Genomic DNA, 17,392 nt, shown 5'->3' with positions numbered 1-17,392 from the left:
GTTCATAAATACATGCTGTTTTTTTTATTACTATAAGTATATTAAACTGTGTTCTAGGTGGGCTTCGTACTGCTTTTTACAACTTGACGTGGAACCCGACCAAACCAATGCAATTAAATGGAACCTTAACCAAAATTACTAATCATAACGCCAACTATAATGTAACCTTGAAGAAAATAATTTACCTCCAAACAAAATAGTTCAACTTCATCTTATCCAGTTGTTATTGAGAATACCCGATTCTCATTGGCTGAGGACTGTGTGTTATTCTCAGATAACTGCACAGCTTTGACACACTGTGTAAATTTGAGCTTATACTGTAACACTGTGTGGTTTTTAAGCTTTTTGAGTGTGTGGTGAGAAGTGAATTAACTGTTTTAACACTGATAAAACTTGCTTTTTCACTTAAAGTGCATTTTTCCAAAAGAATATGAGTAAACAATACGTAAATTTTAATTGCGACTATGTATAAATTACAGAAACAACATAGGAACGGAAAATTGTATCTTATTTAAAAGAAAAGGCTTAAAAGAAAAAGCTGGTGTTATTTTATATGTAAAGTTATTTTCAGCAATGCCTCCGAAGTGCCTGAAACCATAATATTGTCTGTGTAGCTACAGCCTGAAATCACTTCTGCTTCCATGCTGTTTCAACTCCATTGATATCCAAAAACTATTAAAAATACATAAAAAATAATAACATATTATTTCCCCGTGATAAACACAGCAGGAGAAATTTGGTAAGATAAAAAAAGTAAATAGCTTTAGCGTTGTCCTTTGAAGTCGAACTGAAATCACCTTTAGTCATCCATTTTGGCAGCCAAAAATAATGTCAATGTGTTTTAAGTTTATTGTTAATGGTTTTTTTTTATTATTAGAATAATTAAACTAAAGGTCTTTGGAGAAATGCCCCTTCTCATCTCCGCCGGCTAATGTGGGTTGTTGTTAAAAGTCTGCGGCTCTTGTATTGTGTAGCAGGAGGCAATCAGGCTCAGTGTGACCTGCTCTGAAAAAACAGTTACTTTACTGCTTTATGCAATTATGGTTAAAATAAAGCCGTTTGGATGATTGTATGGAAATAAGTTCGTGATCTACGTAGATGGAGAACTAACAGAATAATCCAAAGATAATGGGCACCATCGTGAAACCAAAACATATAAACGTCTCCTTTGTGGTTTCTGATTTGTTCTTAAAGGCGAACACGGTGTAGACTAAATCCCAACACAATAAGATTATTTTCTTGAAATATTTACAATTATTAACATGATCAAGAATATAAAACAAAGCATTTTCTGACAATGAAAAACCTGACAATGAACAAAAGTGGAGATATAACAACAAAAGCCAAAAAAGAGGAATAACTAATACTAAAATTGAAAGTCTAAACAGTGTAATATTCAATATATTCTAGTTGTAGACTCACTAATACACAATCATTTTAAATAATACACTACACAAGCTGATCTGAAATGCAGTTTTATTGATAATACTGATAATGATAATGCAGTGCACACAATATTGCTCTTTGTGGATATGAACTCATATTTAGAATACATTCAGTCTGTGTCTCCCAGAAAACAAAAAAACATCATCTATACTGTCAGTTATGATCAACCATCATTTACAATAGCAACAAAGAGATTTGTTCACGGTGCTGTTGACGCAAAAACACAAACTGGGTTTAGAATTAGATTTGGTTTCCAGTTTCACCAAGAAAGAGTCTGTGCATGTTGTTGTTCAGTGCAGTTTTTTTTTTTTTTTTGCATCAGGAGTTTATTACAGTCAAAAGCATAAAGCAGCTCATGTTTAAAACTGAGGCGTAATGCAGCATATTTCCAGAGCGTAAATCATTCTGCTTTAGCGACAAGAATAATGAAGAAAAAAAAAATCTTTTCAACTTTTAAGTGGTTTAAAAAACAAAACTAAATTTTAGATTAGCAAACCATGCTATATGCCACATATAAAACAGTTTTAATACCTGAAAAAAGCTATTTTTTTGGTCCCTAGAGGACCATGTAATTAAAAAAAAAATCAGACAAAAAAAAAAGGTACACAAATAAGAAAAACTTTAACTTTCAAGCATGTTTCAGTTCAGTGATGTCACAGCACATTTTTGGCAACTGATGAAAAAACATCACTGATTAGAGTGTGGTCAGAAGTCAAAGTGTTTTAAGTTGTCCGCATATTAAAAGCAGTGCATTAGTATTAGTATTTTTTTTTCCTTCATTTAATTCATAGCTGAATTACAACATAAAAACTTTTACAACCGCAAAATGTAAATGTTTGCTTTTGTTTCGAGGACAAGAAGAGTTTTAAGCTCCATAAAGACCACAGCAAGTCGAATAAATAACATTTTGAGGAAAATCTTGGTGTTTTTCACTTAGTGTTGTTTTAGTTCATGCTGTAGCACAAGCCAACACCTCAGAGGCAGCAAGTATTAATGTACGTCAAGGCATCAAAGCTAATACGTAAAGGCATGTGGCGTTTACTGACAGAGATAACACAAGGCAACTTTGCAGTACGAAGGCATCTTGAGGCTTCTTAAAAAATATAACAAAAATGAATTACAAGTGACAGCAGGATTGTCTAAATAAACAGTGTTTCCATTTTAAGGCGTCTAGATTTATATCAGCAGGATGTTTGAAGCTCTCTGAAATATATAAAGCTACAATATATAAAGACACTAACTCAATACAGTGTATTAAAAAGTAGATTTTATCTAATCCAGCTGGCACAGGCATCTGCTGCGAATACAGGGCATTAACTCCGTCTTTTGGCTCCTCTCTCTAAACATTAGAGTCATTGGAAAAGTGGAATCACACAATAACGAACAAGAGTCTACAGTCATGCTAGCAGCACTGTGAGACTGTGCGTTCAGCTAGATGCTAATGTCGGCATGCTAACATGCTCAAAATGACAATGCTAACATATTGATGTCAAGCGGGTATAATGTTTACCGTGTTCACTATCTTATTTAGCATGTTAGCATGCTAGCATTTGTCCCACCATTGGAAAGATGGTGAATTCTGTACATTTCTGGATCAAGCTGAAACATTTTCAAGTCAAACTGACACCTGTTGGTCTCAGTTTGTCACCTCCAGTGAATATAATATAAATTTGGCTCAGCCTTATGTCCGAACACATCTTAGCCGTGTGTTCAGACAGGACGCAAAGCAAATTTTTAGCGTGGCGCGACTTCATACAAAGTCAATGCAAAGACATGAGAAGACACAAACTCGGAAGACGCTACCAAAACCACATTTAGTGTCATATAACCAACCATCTTTGGTGTATTTAAAGTTCTCAGTGTGCACCTGAAACAATTTTACACTCAAATATGGATGCCAAATGATGCATAAACAATGTAGTGATGGTGTTAGATTATAAATCCCTGAAAAAATAATTTTGATTACTATTTTTTTTTCTTTTAATTCTCAAAAACATTCTGTCTTATGGCTTTTTGAACTCCAAGCAAAATTGCAGAGTAGTTTCTTAGGAAACACCCTAAAATGCAAGAGTCAAATGCTCACATCTGATAACCAGCAAGTTCCTCGTGTTTGAAAAAAAGTAAACTTGAGAAGGTCAATTAGTGCGACATGCAGCTGCGGTTACAGAAATCTGTCTTCTGTTGCTAAACCCACTCTGACCTGGCAGGACGACAGATTTACCAAAAACTCTGTCCAACGAATAAGCTGCTTGAGAGTCAATGTGACGTTTTATTAACGAGGCCTGGTTGGCTCATAATTGGCTGGCGTGAAACCTAAAAAATGAACCAAACAGGACAAAGTCAACTTTTCCACTCTGGTCATGTTCAAAGCAAACTGAAGGTAAAAAAAAAAAAAAAAAAAAAAAGACTCTCCAGACTTGTGAGGTAACTACAGCGCAGAAAGAGATGTGAAATTAAATTAAAAAATATTGGAAGCTCTTTTTCATCACATCTGTTCAATTATGACTCAGTTCATCTTCCTTCTTCCTTCTTCATCTAGCGGAACGGACTTCCTACATTCTTCATTTGTTTCCATTTGACCCGTGTTCGCTAACTCAGGGACTATTTAAAGATGAAAAGACTTTGATAGACACAGACCCCTGCTCACACACACACACACACACACACATATATACGCACGATAACAAACATGTACTTCAGGAAATCCCGTAGAATCTGGGTGGATTAGTCCGTCTCATCTAACCCTTCCTGTTCGGACTGTGTGTATGTGTGTGTGTGTGTGTGTGTGTCACATACAAGCTGTAATTGACCCAAAGCACACGATGAAAGGCCAGGACCATAAGCCTGTCTTGACCTACACACACACACATACACACACTCATAAAGTAATGTAAATGTGAACATGCTGAAACAGACACACTAACCCACATCACAGCACTTTTTTTTTTTACCACAGTGTTTGTGTGTGTGTGTCCTTATCTGCCTACATCCATCTATCTGAAAACATGCTTTGTACTAATAAAGCTTAAACTCCCAGAGCAGCAAGAAAACAAATCCCTGACTTAACCTGCTGAACCCTCAGAGTGCTGAAAGACTGGAGGAGGAGGAGGAGGAGGAAGAAAAGAATTTTAAGTAGGAGGACAAGGAAGTTGAGGAGAAGAAGACATGAGGAGATGGAGAAAGGAAGAAGTGGAGGAAAAACAAGATTAAGAAGGAGGAGGAAGAAGATGGGATTAAGGGAGAAGAGGAGGGAAAGCAGAAGATTAAGAAGAAAGTTAGATGCAGGAGGGAGAAGAAGAAGAAGAGGGGAATGAGACGAGGAGGAAAGGGAGGAAAAGAAGGAGGAGGAAGAAGAGGTAGTAGGAGAAGGAAACCGATGAGGAAAATGTGGAGGAAGAGGGGGAAACACAAAATGAGACGCAGCAGGAAAAGAAGGTATAGGGTGTGAAATAGAAGGAGGAAAGGAGGAGGAAGAAGGCTGAGGAGGAAGAGGAATGGGGAGGAGGAGGAGATGCAGAAGGAGAGGAAAGTAGAGGGGATGCAAGGGAGGAGGAGGAAAAGAAGAGGAGGAAGAACAGAATGATATGTGGGGGGAAAAAAGAAGTGTAGGAAGAGAATCAAGAGGAAATAGGAAAGGATGAAGGTGAGGAAAAGGAGGGACAAAGCTGAGGAGGAAGAGGAAGGAGAGTGGAAAGAAGAGGAGGAAGAGAAGGAGGAGAAGTAAGCAAATAAATAAGATGGAGGTTAAAATTCACAACTGAGGTGTGAAGATTTGTAAAACTGAATTGTTCAAACAACTTTTTTTAACACTGTTCTTAACTGCTAAGAAATAAACAGACAACAATTTTCCCCACAGCACCTGAAGGCATCATATGTTCTGCAATTTTTTGATACTGACATTTCTTTTTCTGATTGTACTTGAAGGCAGCACACGTAACAACGATGTACAAAGATGATTAAAAAAAATTAATATGAGTGAAAATTCCCAGTTTGAATTTTTCGGATGATTAAGTTTGACTGTTTGAAGCCGCTCAGTCGCCGCCGTTTGACCTGATTTCAACTCACAGCGTGTGGTAAGATCATGTTTCTACTTTTTAAACATGGCAGCGTTCTGCGACTGGTTTTTATTCTCCTTCTAAACAGAAAGAGAGATTAAAGACGTGACGGAGGAGTGACGAGGACGCGGACAACACATGCTGTTGATAGACGATGAAGCGCAGATCTAACAGGAAAGGCACAAACGGACACACACACACACACACACACACGTAATGTTAGAGGAATCGCCAAAGCTCGAGCGTCGTCGTTAATCTGTACAAAAGAGTGTAAACTCATCGGATCAAGTTCACAAGTTCACCGCTGCTGTTATCGTTCAACTTTAGGAAGATGACAGAATAATAACATGAAAATCAGTTCAGTTCAGCCTCATTTCACTTTCAGAAACATGACGTCGTTCTTCATCGTGTCGGCTCGTTCGTGTTCGTCTTTCCTCGCCCTCCGTCATCACTGTGTTCCCTTGGCTGGTCCAAAAGGTCCCACCATCTTCATGGCAGCGTAGTTCTGCAAGATTAAAAACAACAGTAAAGAGAGAAAAAGAAGAGAAGATTGAAAAGGTTATAAGAATAATCTTTTGTAATTTCTCTCCAGGGTTTTTACATAATGTATTCTAATGTAAAAGACACATAAAGATGGATTCCATTGTCTCTCCATCTTAAAGGGGAAATAACATGCTTTTTGTGATTTATATACTGTTATAATGTCAGATGTCTATGTTAAACATGGTCAATGTTCCAAAACTTGAGGTGACTGTATGAAAAAATGCAGCCTTCAAGTCAAAAGTCAGGGCGTCAGCCTGCTGAACGCTCTGTTTGCAAAGTTACTTCTACTTCCTCTTCGTGATGACATCAGATTGGCGTATACCCTCAAACTGCTCTGCAGTCTTTGTTGCTAAGGTTGTTCCTCTCATATTTCAGATCGGATTTGGGTTTGAATATGTACAGATGTATTTGAGAAGTCTGTATTTCGAGTGAAGAACAAGAAAAAGACATGAAATCTGGCTACTGTTGTTTGTTTATGTAGCCTTTGGAAGTTAACCAATCAGAACAGAGTGTGCTCATCAGGAGGCGGGCCTTAAAGAGACAGGAGCTAAAACGGCCTGTTTCAGACAGAGGCTGAACTGAGGGGCTGCATAAAGAGCCAATATAAGATAAATAAAGAGTTTTTAAATGTAAATCATGCAAATATATTCCAGTAGGCACATATAGACCTGGAAATGTGCATGATACATCCCCTTTAATTTCTTTCTGATTTGTTATCCTTTTAACATTCCTTATATAAATTTATTTTGCTTGTTTTGGTCGTTCCTTGTATAAACCATCTTGGCTCCCTTCCTCCCTGCATATGTCCATTTAGATCTGTTACAGTATGTTTCTTTGACATGCCATTCGCCATGATTTGGAGGATAATTCCAGTTTATTCCAACTTCAATCTAACTTTTATAAATTTTGCAATGTGGGATTATTAATGAAAACTGTGCTTCCTTTTGGATTTTCTTCCAAATAAAGTAGATTAGATATTCTGCCTAAACTGTTGGCTTGTTTACAACCATCAGACGTTTAATGAGGGGGAGTAAATGCCCAAATAAATCTTTTAAAAAAGAAATGATGAGCTAAACACTTAAGCTCAACAACACTGTTGTCACTTATAATAAGCAGACTTAAACTTGCCGGGAAGGAGTAGAGGAAGACGCCAAGGAAGAGGAGGATGAAGAAGAGGATGATGAAGAGGATGATTAACCACTTGAAGCGCCTCCACAGGATGAACTTGAGAGTCTTATAGGGGGAGGAGAACCACAGGAAGGAGGTCTCTGGACGCCTGGGAGGATGAGGAGGAGGAGAGAATTAGAGACCATGTTTACTGTCAGTGTGTATTTTTAGGTTTATGTGTGTGTGTGTGTGTGTGTGTGTTGTGTGACTCACTGGGGTTCCTCCAGGTGAGGGTTCATGTTGGGTTCGTCTCTGCCGAGGCCAGCCGGTCGCTCCTCTTGCTCCTGTTCCGTCACGATCTCCAGAGACATCTCCACCTTCCCCTGAAACAAAGACAACAAACACGCAGCGTCTAAACTACTGTGTCTAATCATCTGTAAGGACCAGACAATGCAGAAAGAGGCAAAACTAAACTCATTTGTTTGTCTTGTCATGAAACAATTGTCTCTTAAAAGCTTGGCAAAGTGACTACTTGCAGGGACAGTTGATAAGCCACTGTTGCTGGTGAGCTAACGGCTAACAGGCTAGCCATTCGGAAACATGCTAGCAGTAATGAGTCACACAGTAGCTTCCTTCTAATTTCTCTGGACTGTTCAGTTGATTCCACCCTGGCATTTTGTCCTCAACATTGTACATCCTTTAATTCAATAAAGAGTTATTGAAGAAAGGTTAAAAAGCTCCCTGAGCCTGCTAACAGTTAGCAAGCTTGTTAGCTCTGTCGCTAACAGAACAATAAGTTGTTTATTTCTGTTTATTCAAAAGACGTATTTGTTCCACTGACTCATAAACGTCTGAAAACAACTCCTATGTTGTTGAGCACTTTATTAACTGACAGAGAAGGTTAATAGAACCGGATAATGCTACAGTACGTTAGCTTCCTCCGTTTTAGACTCTCCAGCTCCCCGTTCCCCCAAAGTACAGTCAATAGGATGGGTTGCTATCAATCAGTTGCACAAATTTGCACGTCAGGCTTCACTAAAGTTTAAGTGGACTCGCATATGGTAAAGATTCTGTTGAGTTGATTACGATGTATAATTTCAGTTTTAAATGCTGGCGTGGTCCAACATTGTAACATGTATATCTTGACAACTAATACACCAAAATAATCTAATGTTATTGCACAAAGTGGAAATGAAAAAAAGCATGATTGGATATCACATCAGGCAGCAACCTCAAACTGTTTTCCCATTTAAAATTTGTCTCCCTGGAAAATTTTTATATATATTTTTCTTTTCTGACACTAGGTGAGATGCCTGAATCCAATTCCATAAAGAAAAAAAGAAGAAGAAAAAGAATAGTGGACCTTTTTCGGGCAAAAATTCATCCATTGTTCAGTTTGTTATGAAATTCACAAAGAATTATTCAAGGTTAGAGCATGAAAACAGAATAGAGGTTTCTTTTGTATATTTATGAGCGTCTCTGTGTGTGTTTACTGATGAAAGAACAAGTCTGAGTGAGTGTTTCTGTGCTCACAGCTATGATCTTCTCTCCGTTCTGGTTGCAGGTGCAGGGCCACCATCCTTTGACGGTCTTCTGTTCAAACAGAGACACCAGTCTGTCCGCCGGCTGGTCCAGCAGCTGCAGGTTACACTTCTCTGGAGACTTGGCCGGACGCAGCATGTGGTTCAGGTCCATCACCAGGTGACCTAAAGAAATATTAACATTTCTTTCAAGGGCTGGACCATAAGGACCACATAAATCATAAAAACCAGGACGACATTTGACATCGATAAACATTAAAATATTGTTTTATGCATTTAAAAACAGTCTTGTCTGGTTCAATTGTTCCCAACTTTTGTCAAAAGCGACTTACTTTTTCCCCAAGCGTACATACATATTGACAACAATTTCGGGTTCAGAGTATTGCTAAAGGACACTTGCATAAGAGGAGAAAGGCATCAAACCACAGTCAAACATACACCTTTAAATCTGAGAGGTTGTAGAGGGAGGATGGGAAAGCTGGTGGGAAAAAATCTGTCACACAAAACCAGACTATCCACTAATATTTTCTGTCTGAATATCTAGACAATTTATTCTTCTTCAGAAATTATTAAAATAAAACACTCCTTGCTTGATTACGCAACTAGCGAGGAGGGGTTGCGAGTACAGAAGGCTTGTCTGTCTTTCTACAGTATCTGTGCATGGAAACTACAGCGCAATAAATCCTGGCGCTGAACTTTGAAATTATAAATACATCGTGATGTGCAAAAAATCATCCGACAGTCTTGTTGCTGTCTTGTTGACGTCCGTCACGTCGGTCTGAACTGTTAAAACTGTTAACATGTGCTCAGACTGAATGCAAATGTAAGAGTCAGTGCACATTAAATTGCCTATAAACTAAAGTGCAAAGAACGGGCATGAATGTGCCCTGGGTGGTGGTGAGTGAGTGAAGAGAATTTACATCTGTGAGACTTGAAAATTATTTCAGTCTGCGGCAAAAAAAAATTTGAGTTTAATCTGAACGCGACTTGGGAGAAATCTGCTGCTTTGTAGTGTCAATTTATTGAGCCAAATTGGATATAATGAGTCCCAATTAACATAAACAGTGTGTCTCTCTTATTCATAGTGAGTGATATTAGTTTTATAATATAGAGTTTGTGTTGCAAGTGGTCTTTTTTTTAACTATTTCTATATTCCAGCAAGGTACCGAGTTCTTCTTCTTCTTCTATTTAATCAGGAAATACATCTGGTCTTGAAAGAGAAAGATCCACCAGACACAAAATGTTCAGAATAGCAAATGTGAAAGCTTGTATGAATTTCTATTGCCTGAAACTGGACATGGATTTCTATAAAAATGTCAAAAACTGTTACTTGAAGATGAAAAAAACGATCATTTTGTACATTTATGAAGATGAAAAGACACAAAATTAGACAACAGATCTGTAAAAGTCATCAGTACCAGCCATCCGTCTAACCTGTTTTTCCGCCACTAATAACTGACTCATGAGTGAGGCGGTGATGAAGGGCAGTTAGTGTAGTTTTGATCAGTGTTGGCCTTTAGTTTAGAGGGATTGTGGGTTGACAAATGGCAGAAGGGAGACTAGACGTCCACTGGAAGTGTTTTTCCAGAGTTAGCTGCAGTTTGACAGTGTGACCGTCGGAAAAATGGCTCGTGTCTGACCCTCACACCGTGCAGGAAGATTAACAGTCAGCGGTCCGCGCTGACGAGCTGAAGACAAGTAGGAATGGAAAAAATGCTTTGAGGTGGCCACACACCCGCAGACCGTATGAGGTGAATAAACTCGAGCGAGAAGAGAAAAGCGCTGCAGCGGCGGAGAGGGAGATGGTGACAGACAGGAACAGATCAGAATCTGGATTCCTCATCTTCCTCCTCTCACACCGCAGGCGAGCGCTCGAGTCTACAGAGAGAGCGTCGTCCTCCCCTTTCTGTGGCGAAAGAGAAAAATGATGAAACGAGGCAGGAGGAGTGAAAGAGGAGAGGCAGGGCAGGGTGAGTTATTTTTTTGAGGGGACGGGGCTGGGGCCGGGGGGCAGCGTCAGGGGTGAAGGAAAGGCAGAATTTTGACAGCTTGAGTCTCGAGAAAAAAAAATAAGATCAGCCCTTCCTCCCTGTGAAAGTTACCGACACAGTGGAAATGGAAGAGCGTTAATTCGAAAGATAAATGTTATCACAGTAGTTTGTACATCGCACATATGGTTCCCTGGGCGGATTTACCACCTAAGCTGTAGCCAGAAATTAGGGAAAAACTGTCTAAATGTCATGCCCGAAATGAATTAAGTGTATTGCTACAACCTAAAGGCATGTATGTGTGTTTAAATAGGTAGGAACATGGGGAATAAGGGCCCATTTCCAGTAAAACTTTTAAGTATTTACTGAGCCGGCTGTGGCTCGGGAGGTGGAGCGAGTCGTCCACTAATTGCAGGGTTGTCGGTTCAATCCCTGGCTCCTCTTGTCAGAGTGTCCTTGGGCAAGAAACTGACCTTCAAATTGCCTTGTGTGAATAAAAGGCGAATTGTAAATAAATATATTCCATTTCAAATATTTTTGAATGAATTAAAATGGAAGAAAAGGGGAAAAAAACGTTTCACAGAGGTTTTAGAAAGAGATTTAACTGGGTAGTTCCACATTTGTTTGGACAAAATTGTGTTTATAATACATCTTAAAAACACTTATTAGACAATTTGTTCATGTTCATGTATCATCAATGTCATAGTAGTGATGTGATTGTGTTCATTTTCTCTGCAGGGTTACAAGGACTAAGACTGCATCTACATTAAGTTATTTTTGTGTAATCACGTGTGTCTATAATGTGTTTTAATGTAGCCGAAATTACACTTAAGTTGTTCTCATTTACATGTTTTTCTGTTTCTGTTGTCAGACAACGGAGAGAATATGACATAGTTATTAATCACAGCCAGTAAACTTGGCATGTTAACCAGGAATCATTCCCAATTTATAACTGTGACGTCGTCTGACAAACTCATAACATAACATAAATCCAGGTGAATTACAGCAGCTCTGTTGTATATTTGGCTACATTGATATTTAATATGAACGATTACAGAGAAGGTTTGAGGTGACATGAAGCGGCCTACTTAACTTTACTGGCGCATAGCCAACGACCCTCTTTGGTAGCTTATGTTATCATTTTGCAAAAGACGCTTTAAGATACACACTCTGGTGCGTTTTGGGGGGGAGAAACAAGCTGATTTAGTCTGAACTAAACGCTGAAACGGAGAAAAAAAAAGATGTTTTACAGATTTAACCAACTACGTGTGGAGATAATCTGAATATGAAGAAACGGATACATGGAAAGGTAAAAAGACACACACAAACTGAGAGCAGTGTGTTTTACCGAGGTAGTCATCAAAGGAGAACTTGTCATTGTCCCAGATCTGGATGGTCAGTCTAGGAGCCAGTTTGGTCTCGGCTTTATCCATACTCCAGAAATGTTCCTGCAGAAAGACCAGAGAGAGAGAAATAGAGAACTGGTTTAACAAAAGTATCTAAAACAACACCTATGTTCTTGTACTTGAGGACCCAAAGGAGACGAGTCTAGAGCCAGTAGATCAGCAGTAACAGTGCAGTTTAATCTCAAAATATTCTTATAAAATGAATTCAGAGACACAACAGAGAACAATAATTAGTCTTTGAAGCCGTCTTGTCGGAAACAATGATGTGAGGAGATGAAAACAGGATCACCTCCCCCAATCAGGGCGAGTTTACAACCTAGAGGGACATTTAATCAATTAACCTTAACAACATAAATTAAATGAATGTCACTGTTACTTAAAACAGTCCAGTCAGTGTATTTTTACACATTTATCAACATCATTTAAAAAAAAAACACCAAGTTGGACTAAATTTAATCTGCAGTTTCCTGCCAGAATATTAACTTTTACATACTAGTTACACAAACACAACACAGTGATGTAGTAAAAGAGGAAAAAAAAGAAAATGAATTACATATGTTAGCAGTCTAAACATCCAATAAAACCCATGTTGGTCACTCAGATCACCTTCCAAACATGATTTAGCTGCTGTAGGTGAAATTATAGATTTTTATTGGTATCATTATTATTATTAAATTGCCTATTTTGTTTTTTTGGGCAAGTATTTCATTGTGTTCCAGTCTCTTAATCATCAAATCTCACACTAACATGAAACTAAACCTCATCTTTTAAACAAACGTGTTTACTTTAAAATGCAACGTACCAGTTGTGAGATATATCGTGCTATAACTGGAACGCTGTCATTGACACTGTTGCTGTTTATTAAAAAAAAAAAAAAAAAAAAAAACCCTTAGAAACGGTGATGAATGATGGGACAGCAGAGAGAGAGAGAGACGCTCTGGGAAACATGTTGGGAGGCTCCTCTCAGAGTTTGGAGCGGCACTCCATCGACACATCTCTCACTACATCACCACTTCCACACTGGAGCTTTCTGTGTGTGTGTGTGTGCGTGTCTGAATACACACACACACACACATATCTGCACAGGTGTACCTATTATCACCTCTGGTAAATTCACACTAAACTGCCAGACACTATCTGATCCTGTCTCACCTTCCTGCTAATGGGCTTCACTCCGCAGCTGGTGCACACTCCTCAGCTTTCCATTCCCCCATTTTTTTTTTTTTTTTTTTTTTTTTTTTATATCTGCGCGTGAGACTCTTTCGCCTCTTGTTATGCTGATAAAAAATATGGCTTTTCGCACCTGAAACAAAATAGGTCCCCCGTGACTTGCAGCGAATGTCAATACATCACCGTAATGTTCCTAAAAATACTCGAGAGTGAGGAGATTTTCCGCAAAAACTAAAAGCTGCACTTAGCAACTTGACTTAATGGCAGCCTGAATTCCCTTTTTTTTCCCCTGAATTTGTGGATTTTACTATAAACCAGTACTGGCGATGATCGATTTATAGCAAAGTGAGGAGAGATAAACTTTTGGCTAAACTGTAAAACAGTTTTTCTCTTTCTTTTCACAGTCTGTCGGTTTAAGAAACAGTTTGTGTGTTTTGTATCGTCTGTTCCCACATGCTGATATCCTGCCAGAGTCCACTGAGGGAATCCACTATGTCTCAATTAGTAGATGCGAGAAGCTCCGTCATGTCGGTCTGTCCATTCGTTTCCTGACACTCGGTTGCCGTGGTAGCAGCCAAATCAGACGCCCCAAAAATCACTTCAACTGGCCTCTGTTTAATGCTAAAGAGCATTTACATCTGAGACATCTGAGGTCTGATGATACGAACCAAAGATGTGAAAAACCTGAAAGTCCCATCAAGGTCACTCAGGTCCACTGACCAGTTGTTTCTGGTTGTGGGGAGATTCGTAGCATCTAAACTCTGGAAGGAGTTGCCTCTGCATGTTAAGACTGGCTCCTGCACTGCCTGCTTTTAAAGCCCCTCTTAAAACACAGTTTTATTCCTTGGCTTTTAACTCAGTATGAGAGTTGCACTGCTTTGTTTTTTTTTTGTTTTTTTTGTATTTTTTATTGTGTTGTTTATGGCTTTTTGTTATTTTGATCGTACAGCACTTTGGTCAACTGGTGTTTTTTAAATGTGCTTTATAAATAAATCTGAGTTGAGTTGAGTTGAGATGTAAAACGTGGCCAAACCGAACAGAAAAGAACAATGAGCTGCTCCACCTGTTAATGAGCAGCCATAGATATGATATGATTTATGATGACAGACACAAGAACTATCCAAGGGATAACATGTTAGAATGAAAACACTTATTTCTAAAATGGTCCCAAGATGTTACAAGTTATTCAATATAAAACTAAACACTAAAATCCTGAAATCTAAAAACACATCACCACAATTTAAATATAAAACAATAACACCCACATCAAAATACAAGGACAATTTGATAGTTTAAGTACAAAATGTCACTGAAGGTTTCATTATAAATGAGTCCTAGCCTGACTTCTATAAGCCCCTTTAGTTTTTAACTGGATGTGTAGAGGAAGACTTGTCGAACTTCTGGCTTTATTACTGACTTAAAGGACTTTATATGAACACACACTGACCCATGAGGAGGAGCATATGCATTGATAATATTGTTTATATGATGCTGTCATACCCTTCTGAATTCATCACTACCAAGTTTGAGGAGATGCATTTAATAAATACAGAATAATATTATTTTGCAGAACTTGCAGTTTGTTCCTAAATCTGGCTGTGAAACCACTTTACCAAGCAGAACAAACATAATCAGAGTGACACTGCATCAATGATGATTTGTTAAAGGGGACATAATGTGCTTTTAGTGATTTTCTTTCATTTATTTGCTGTTATAATGTCAGTTGTCTACTGTATGTTAAACATAGTCAGTTATACTGTAACTGTCACATGGAAAAAAGCTGCCGGGCGACAACTGATAAGTCAAAATCAAGTGAAATAACACAAAAGTCTCTTATAGGGGACAGCACTATGTATTACTATACTATATGTATATTCTTTGACATGCTTTCTATTATGCTTCATTCACAGCAGCGTCCTTTTGTTATACTTCGTGTGTGTTTTCAGAATTTAACCTCACGAGATTTACGACTCGTTTTTTCCTGATATCTCTCTGAATATCCTGCTCAAAACGTCAGTGACCTTAGATGTGAATTTGCCGAGAAACGTGCTGTAATTTTACTCTCGATCGCAGGAATCATAAAAGTACAAATAAAACTTTAAGTAGGGCAAACTGAGCGTTGTGTTTTTTTTTTTTTTTTTTTTTCTCAACAATACATCTGATTTGTGCAAATATGCGCAAATGACGAATGGACTCCTCTCTGGAGTCTGTGTAATGGCTTCACACTGACTCTCTAAATCAGCGTCTAAATCCACATCATGCTCTCACACTTCATAACAACACACACAAACAGTGAGAGTAAACACACTACACCCTGTCTGCCTTTGTGAGTGTGTGTGTGTGTGTGTGTGTGCTAAAGCATGTACGCATGTCAGTGTCAACGTATGTGTGTGTGTGTGTGTGTGTGTGTTCGTTCACCGCTTGGCTCACTTTATCCACAAACTCTTTCCAAGTACATTAAGTTATCACTCCAGCTGTCACAAGCAGGGGTGGGACGCTGCGAATGAGTGTGTGTTTGCGTGTGTGTGTGTGTGTAAAACTGCTCTCTGCAATATCTAACAGTATCAATCAACTTCTATTCTGTAGCCAGACTTCTAAGTACAGAGTCTTGTTCAGTCTTCTCCCTCATTTCCTCCATCTATCTTTCTCTCTCGGCTATTTCTCTCTCAAATCAAATACGCTCTATTGGCGTCAACGTCGAGTCACGCTGTTGCCAAAGCTCGACTGCATATTGTTAAATTTAATGAATATGTACATTTTAATAAGAAATAAAAGCTAATCAGTAGATTATTTTAGACCATGTCTCTCACTCCTTATTCAGTGCTGTTGTTTGACGGTTGTGCAGTAAAGTATCCAATGTGTCCGCCACTCAATCCAAGCAGCTACTTCACATATTTAAACATTCCTGATGATGTGAAAAAATAGGAAATGTGACTAAAAACAAGCTTTAAAAGCCAGGATCTTTCCTGAAATTATTTTCCTGCTAAAATCAAGTCTAGTCTAAGCACAGTTTCATCTTTTTATTTATTATTTACTTGTTTGTATAGTGATATAAGGCTCGTTTAAGAACTGCTTTTATGTGTTTCATTTGGATAATTATGGATGTTTCTTTTTCATATGGACTTTAACTATGATTGATATATTAATATTAACAACAGATGAAATGTTCTCAGTTCAGTTCTACTAGTTTAGAGCTTTTTTAGAGTCTTTCCCATCACCAAACAGTTAGCAACTAGCTGGTGAACATAGTTATCGGCTAAAGAGACAGATATTCTTCTTAGGGGTTGGCGAAGACCAAAACAGGACTTCAGATATGTGTATGTGTGAATAAGAAACTGTTAGCCAATGTTATATTAATTATATATCAATTATATCAATTTTATGAGGTGATAAAACTATGTCGGTGTTGTGTTTTTAGCTTGTTGCGCTGCCCCCTAGTGGCCAAAAATCAGTTAATGCAGGTTTAAAGACTGACATGATGTAAATAAACTTTATAGTGTAGATAAAACATTTTTAGATACATTTGACTTTGAGGTTTTCAGGGAGTCCAAGATGTTAAATTTGGGGTCCAAAAACTCTCTGAGACACCTTATATTTTGCACATTGTATTTATTGTATATAAATATGTATGAATATATATACAGTTTGTATCAGAATTTTGATCTAATTAAAGCCAGAATTCAGAGGAAAAAGTCTGAATTTGAAGGTTAAAGTCAGACTTCTTAGAAAAACACTCACTACAGATGGTTACTGAGCTGAACTAACAGAGTTGAAAAGACAACAAGTGCAGCTTTTCCCTCCGCGTCACAGTTTGCACAACATACTGTATATCAGCAGAGTGTTGATAGCGTTGTTGATCAGTCCCTGTGACTCAGTGATTATATCACCAAGTGCTGAGGTTTCTGGCTTCATAAACTCGGTCTCTGGCTCCAGGCTCTGTTTTGGAGTAAAAGCTCTCCACCCAGCAGCGTTTTATTTAAAACTCCCTCTCGTCTTTTTCGGCTGCTCTCTGATTGAGGATGCTGCTACGAGCGAGTGAACACCATCGTAAAACATGTGGGCCGCAAACGGCTAAAGAGGCTGGTTCTCGGGCCAAAAAAAGCAAATGACAGCCGTGTTGTTATATCGGATTTCAG

At 38.3% G+C, this 17,392-nt stretch overlaps 1 protein-coding gene and 1 long non-coding RNA gene across 12 annotated transcripts in view; one reads left to right on the top strand and one right to left on the bottom strand.

Annotated features, from left to right (window-relative positions):
- Positions 1 to 1,459: 1,459 nt before the first annotated feature.
- The window catches only part of dysf (dysferlin, limb girdle muscular dystrophy 2B (autosomal recessive)), a 117,731-nt gene continuing 101,798 nt past the window's right edge, over positions 1,460 to 17,392 (bottom strand). For all 11 annotated transcript variants that reach the window (XM_044341582.1, XM_044341584.1, XM_044341586.1 and 8 more), the window contains 5 exons: positions 12,029 to 12,128; positions 8,685 to 8,857; positions 7,425 to 7,534; positions 7,173 to 7,320; positions 1,460 to 6,006 (listed from right to left, as the gene is read on the bottom strand). In XM_044341582.1, coding sequence (XP_044197517.1) covers positions 5,950 to 6,006; positions 7,173 to 7,320; positions 7,425 to 7,534; positions 8,685 to 8,857; positions 12,029 to 12,128 — 588 coding nt within the window. In that variant the 3' untranslated portion in view covers positions 1,460 to 5,949. The remainder of the gene's footprint in view (positions 6,007 to 7,172; positions 7,321 to 7,424; positions 7,535 to 8,684; positions 8,858 to 12,028; positions 12,129 to 17,392) is intronic.
- LOC122973827 lies at positions 7,550 to 11,523 on the top strand. The gene is made up of 3 exons (XR_006400143.1): positions 7,550 to 8,578; positions 8,716 to 8,852; positions 11,419 to 11,523. It is a non-coding gene; the product is annotated as an uncharacterized LOC122973827 (long non-coding RNA).

The sequence above is a fragment of the Thunnus albacares genome, chromosome 22, assembly GCF_914725855.1.
Source record: "Thunnus albacares chromosome 22, fThuAlb1.1, whole genome shotgun sequence".
Lineage (NCBI taxonomy): Eukaryota > Metazoa > Chordata > Actinopteri > Scombriformes > Scombridae > Thunnus > Thunnus albacares.
This window is presented reverse-complemented; position numbering and strand designations above follow the sequence as displayed.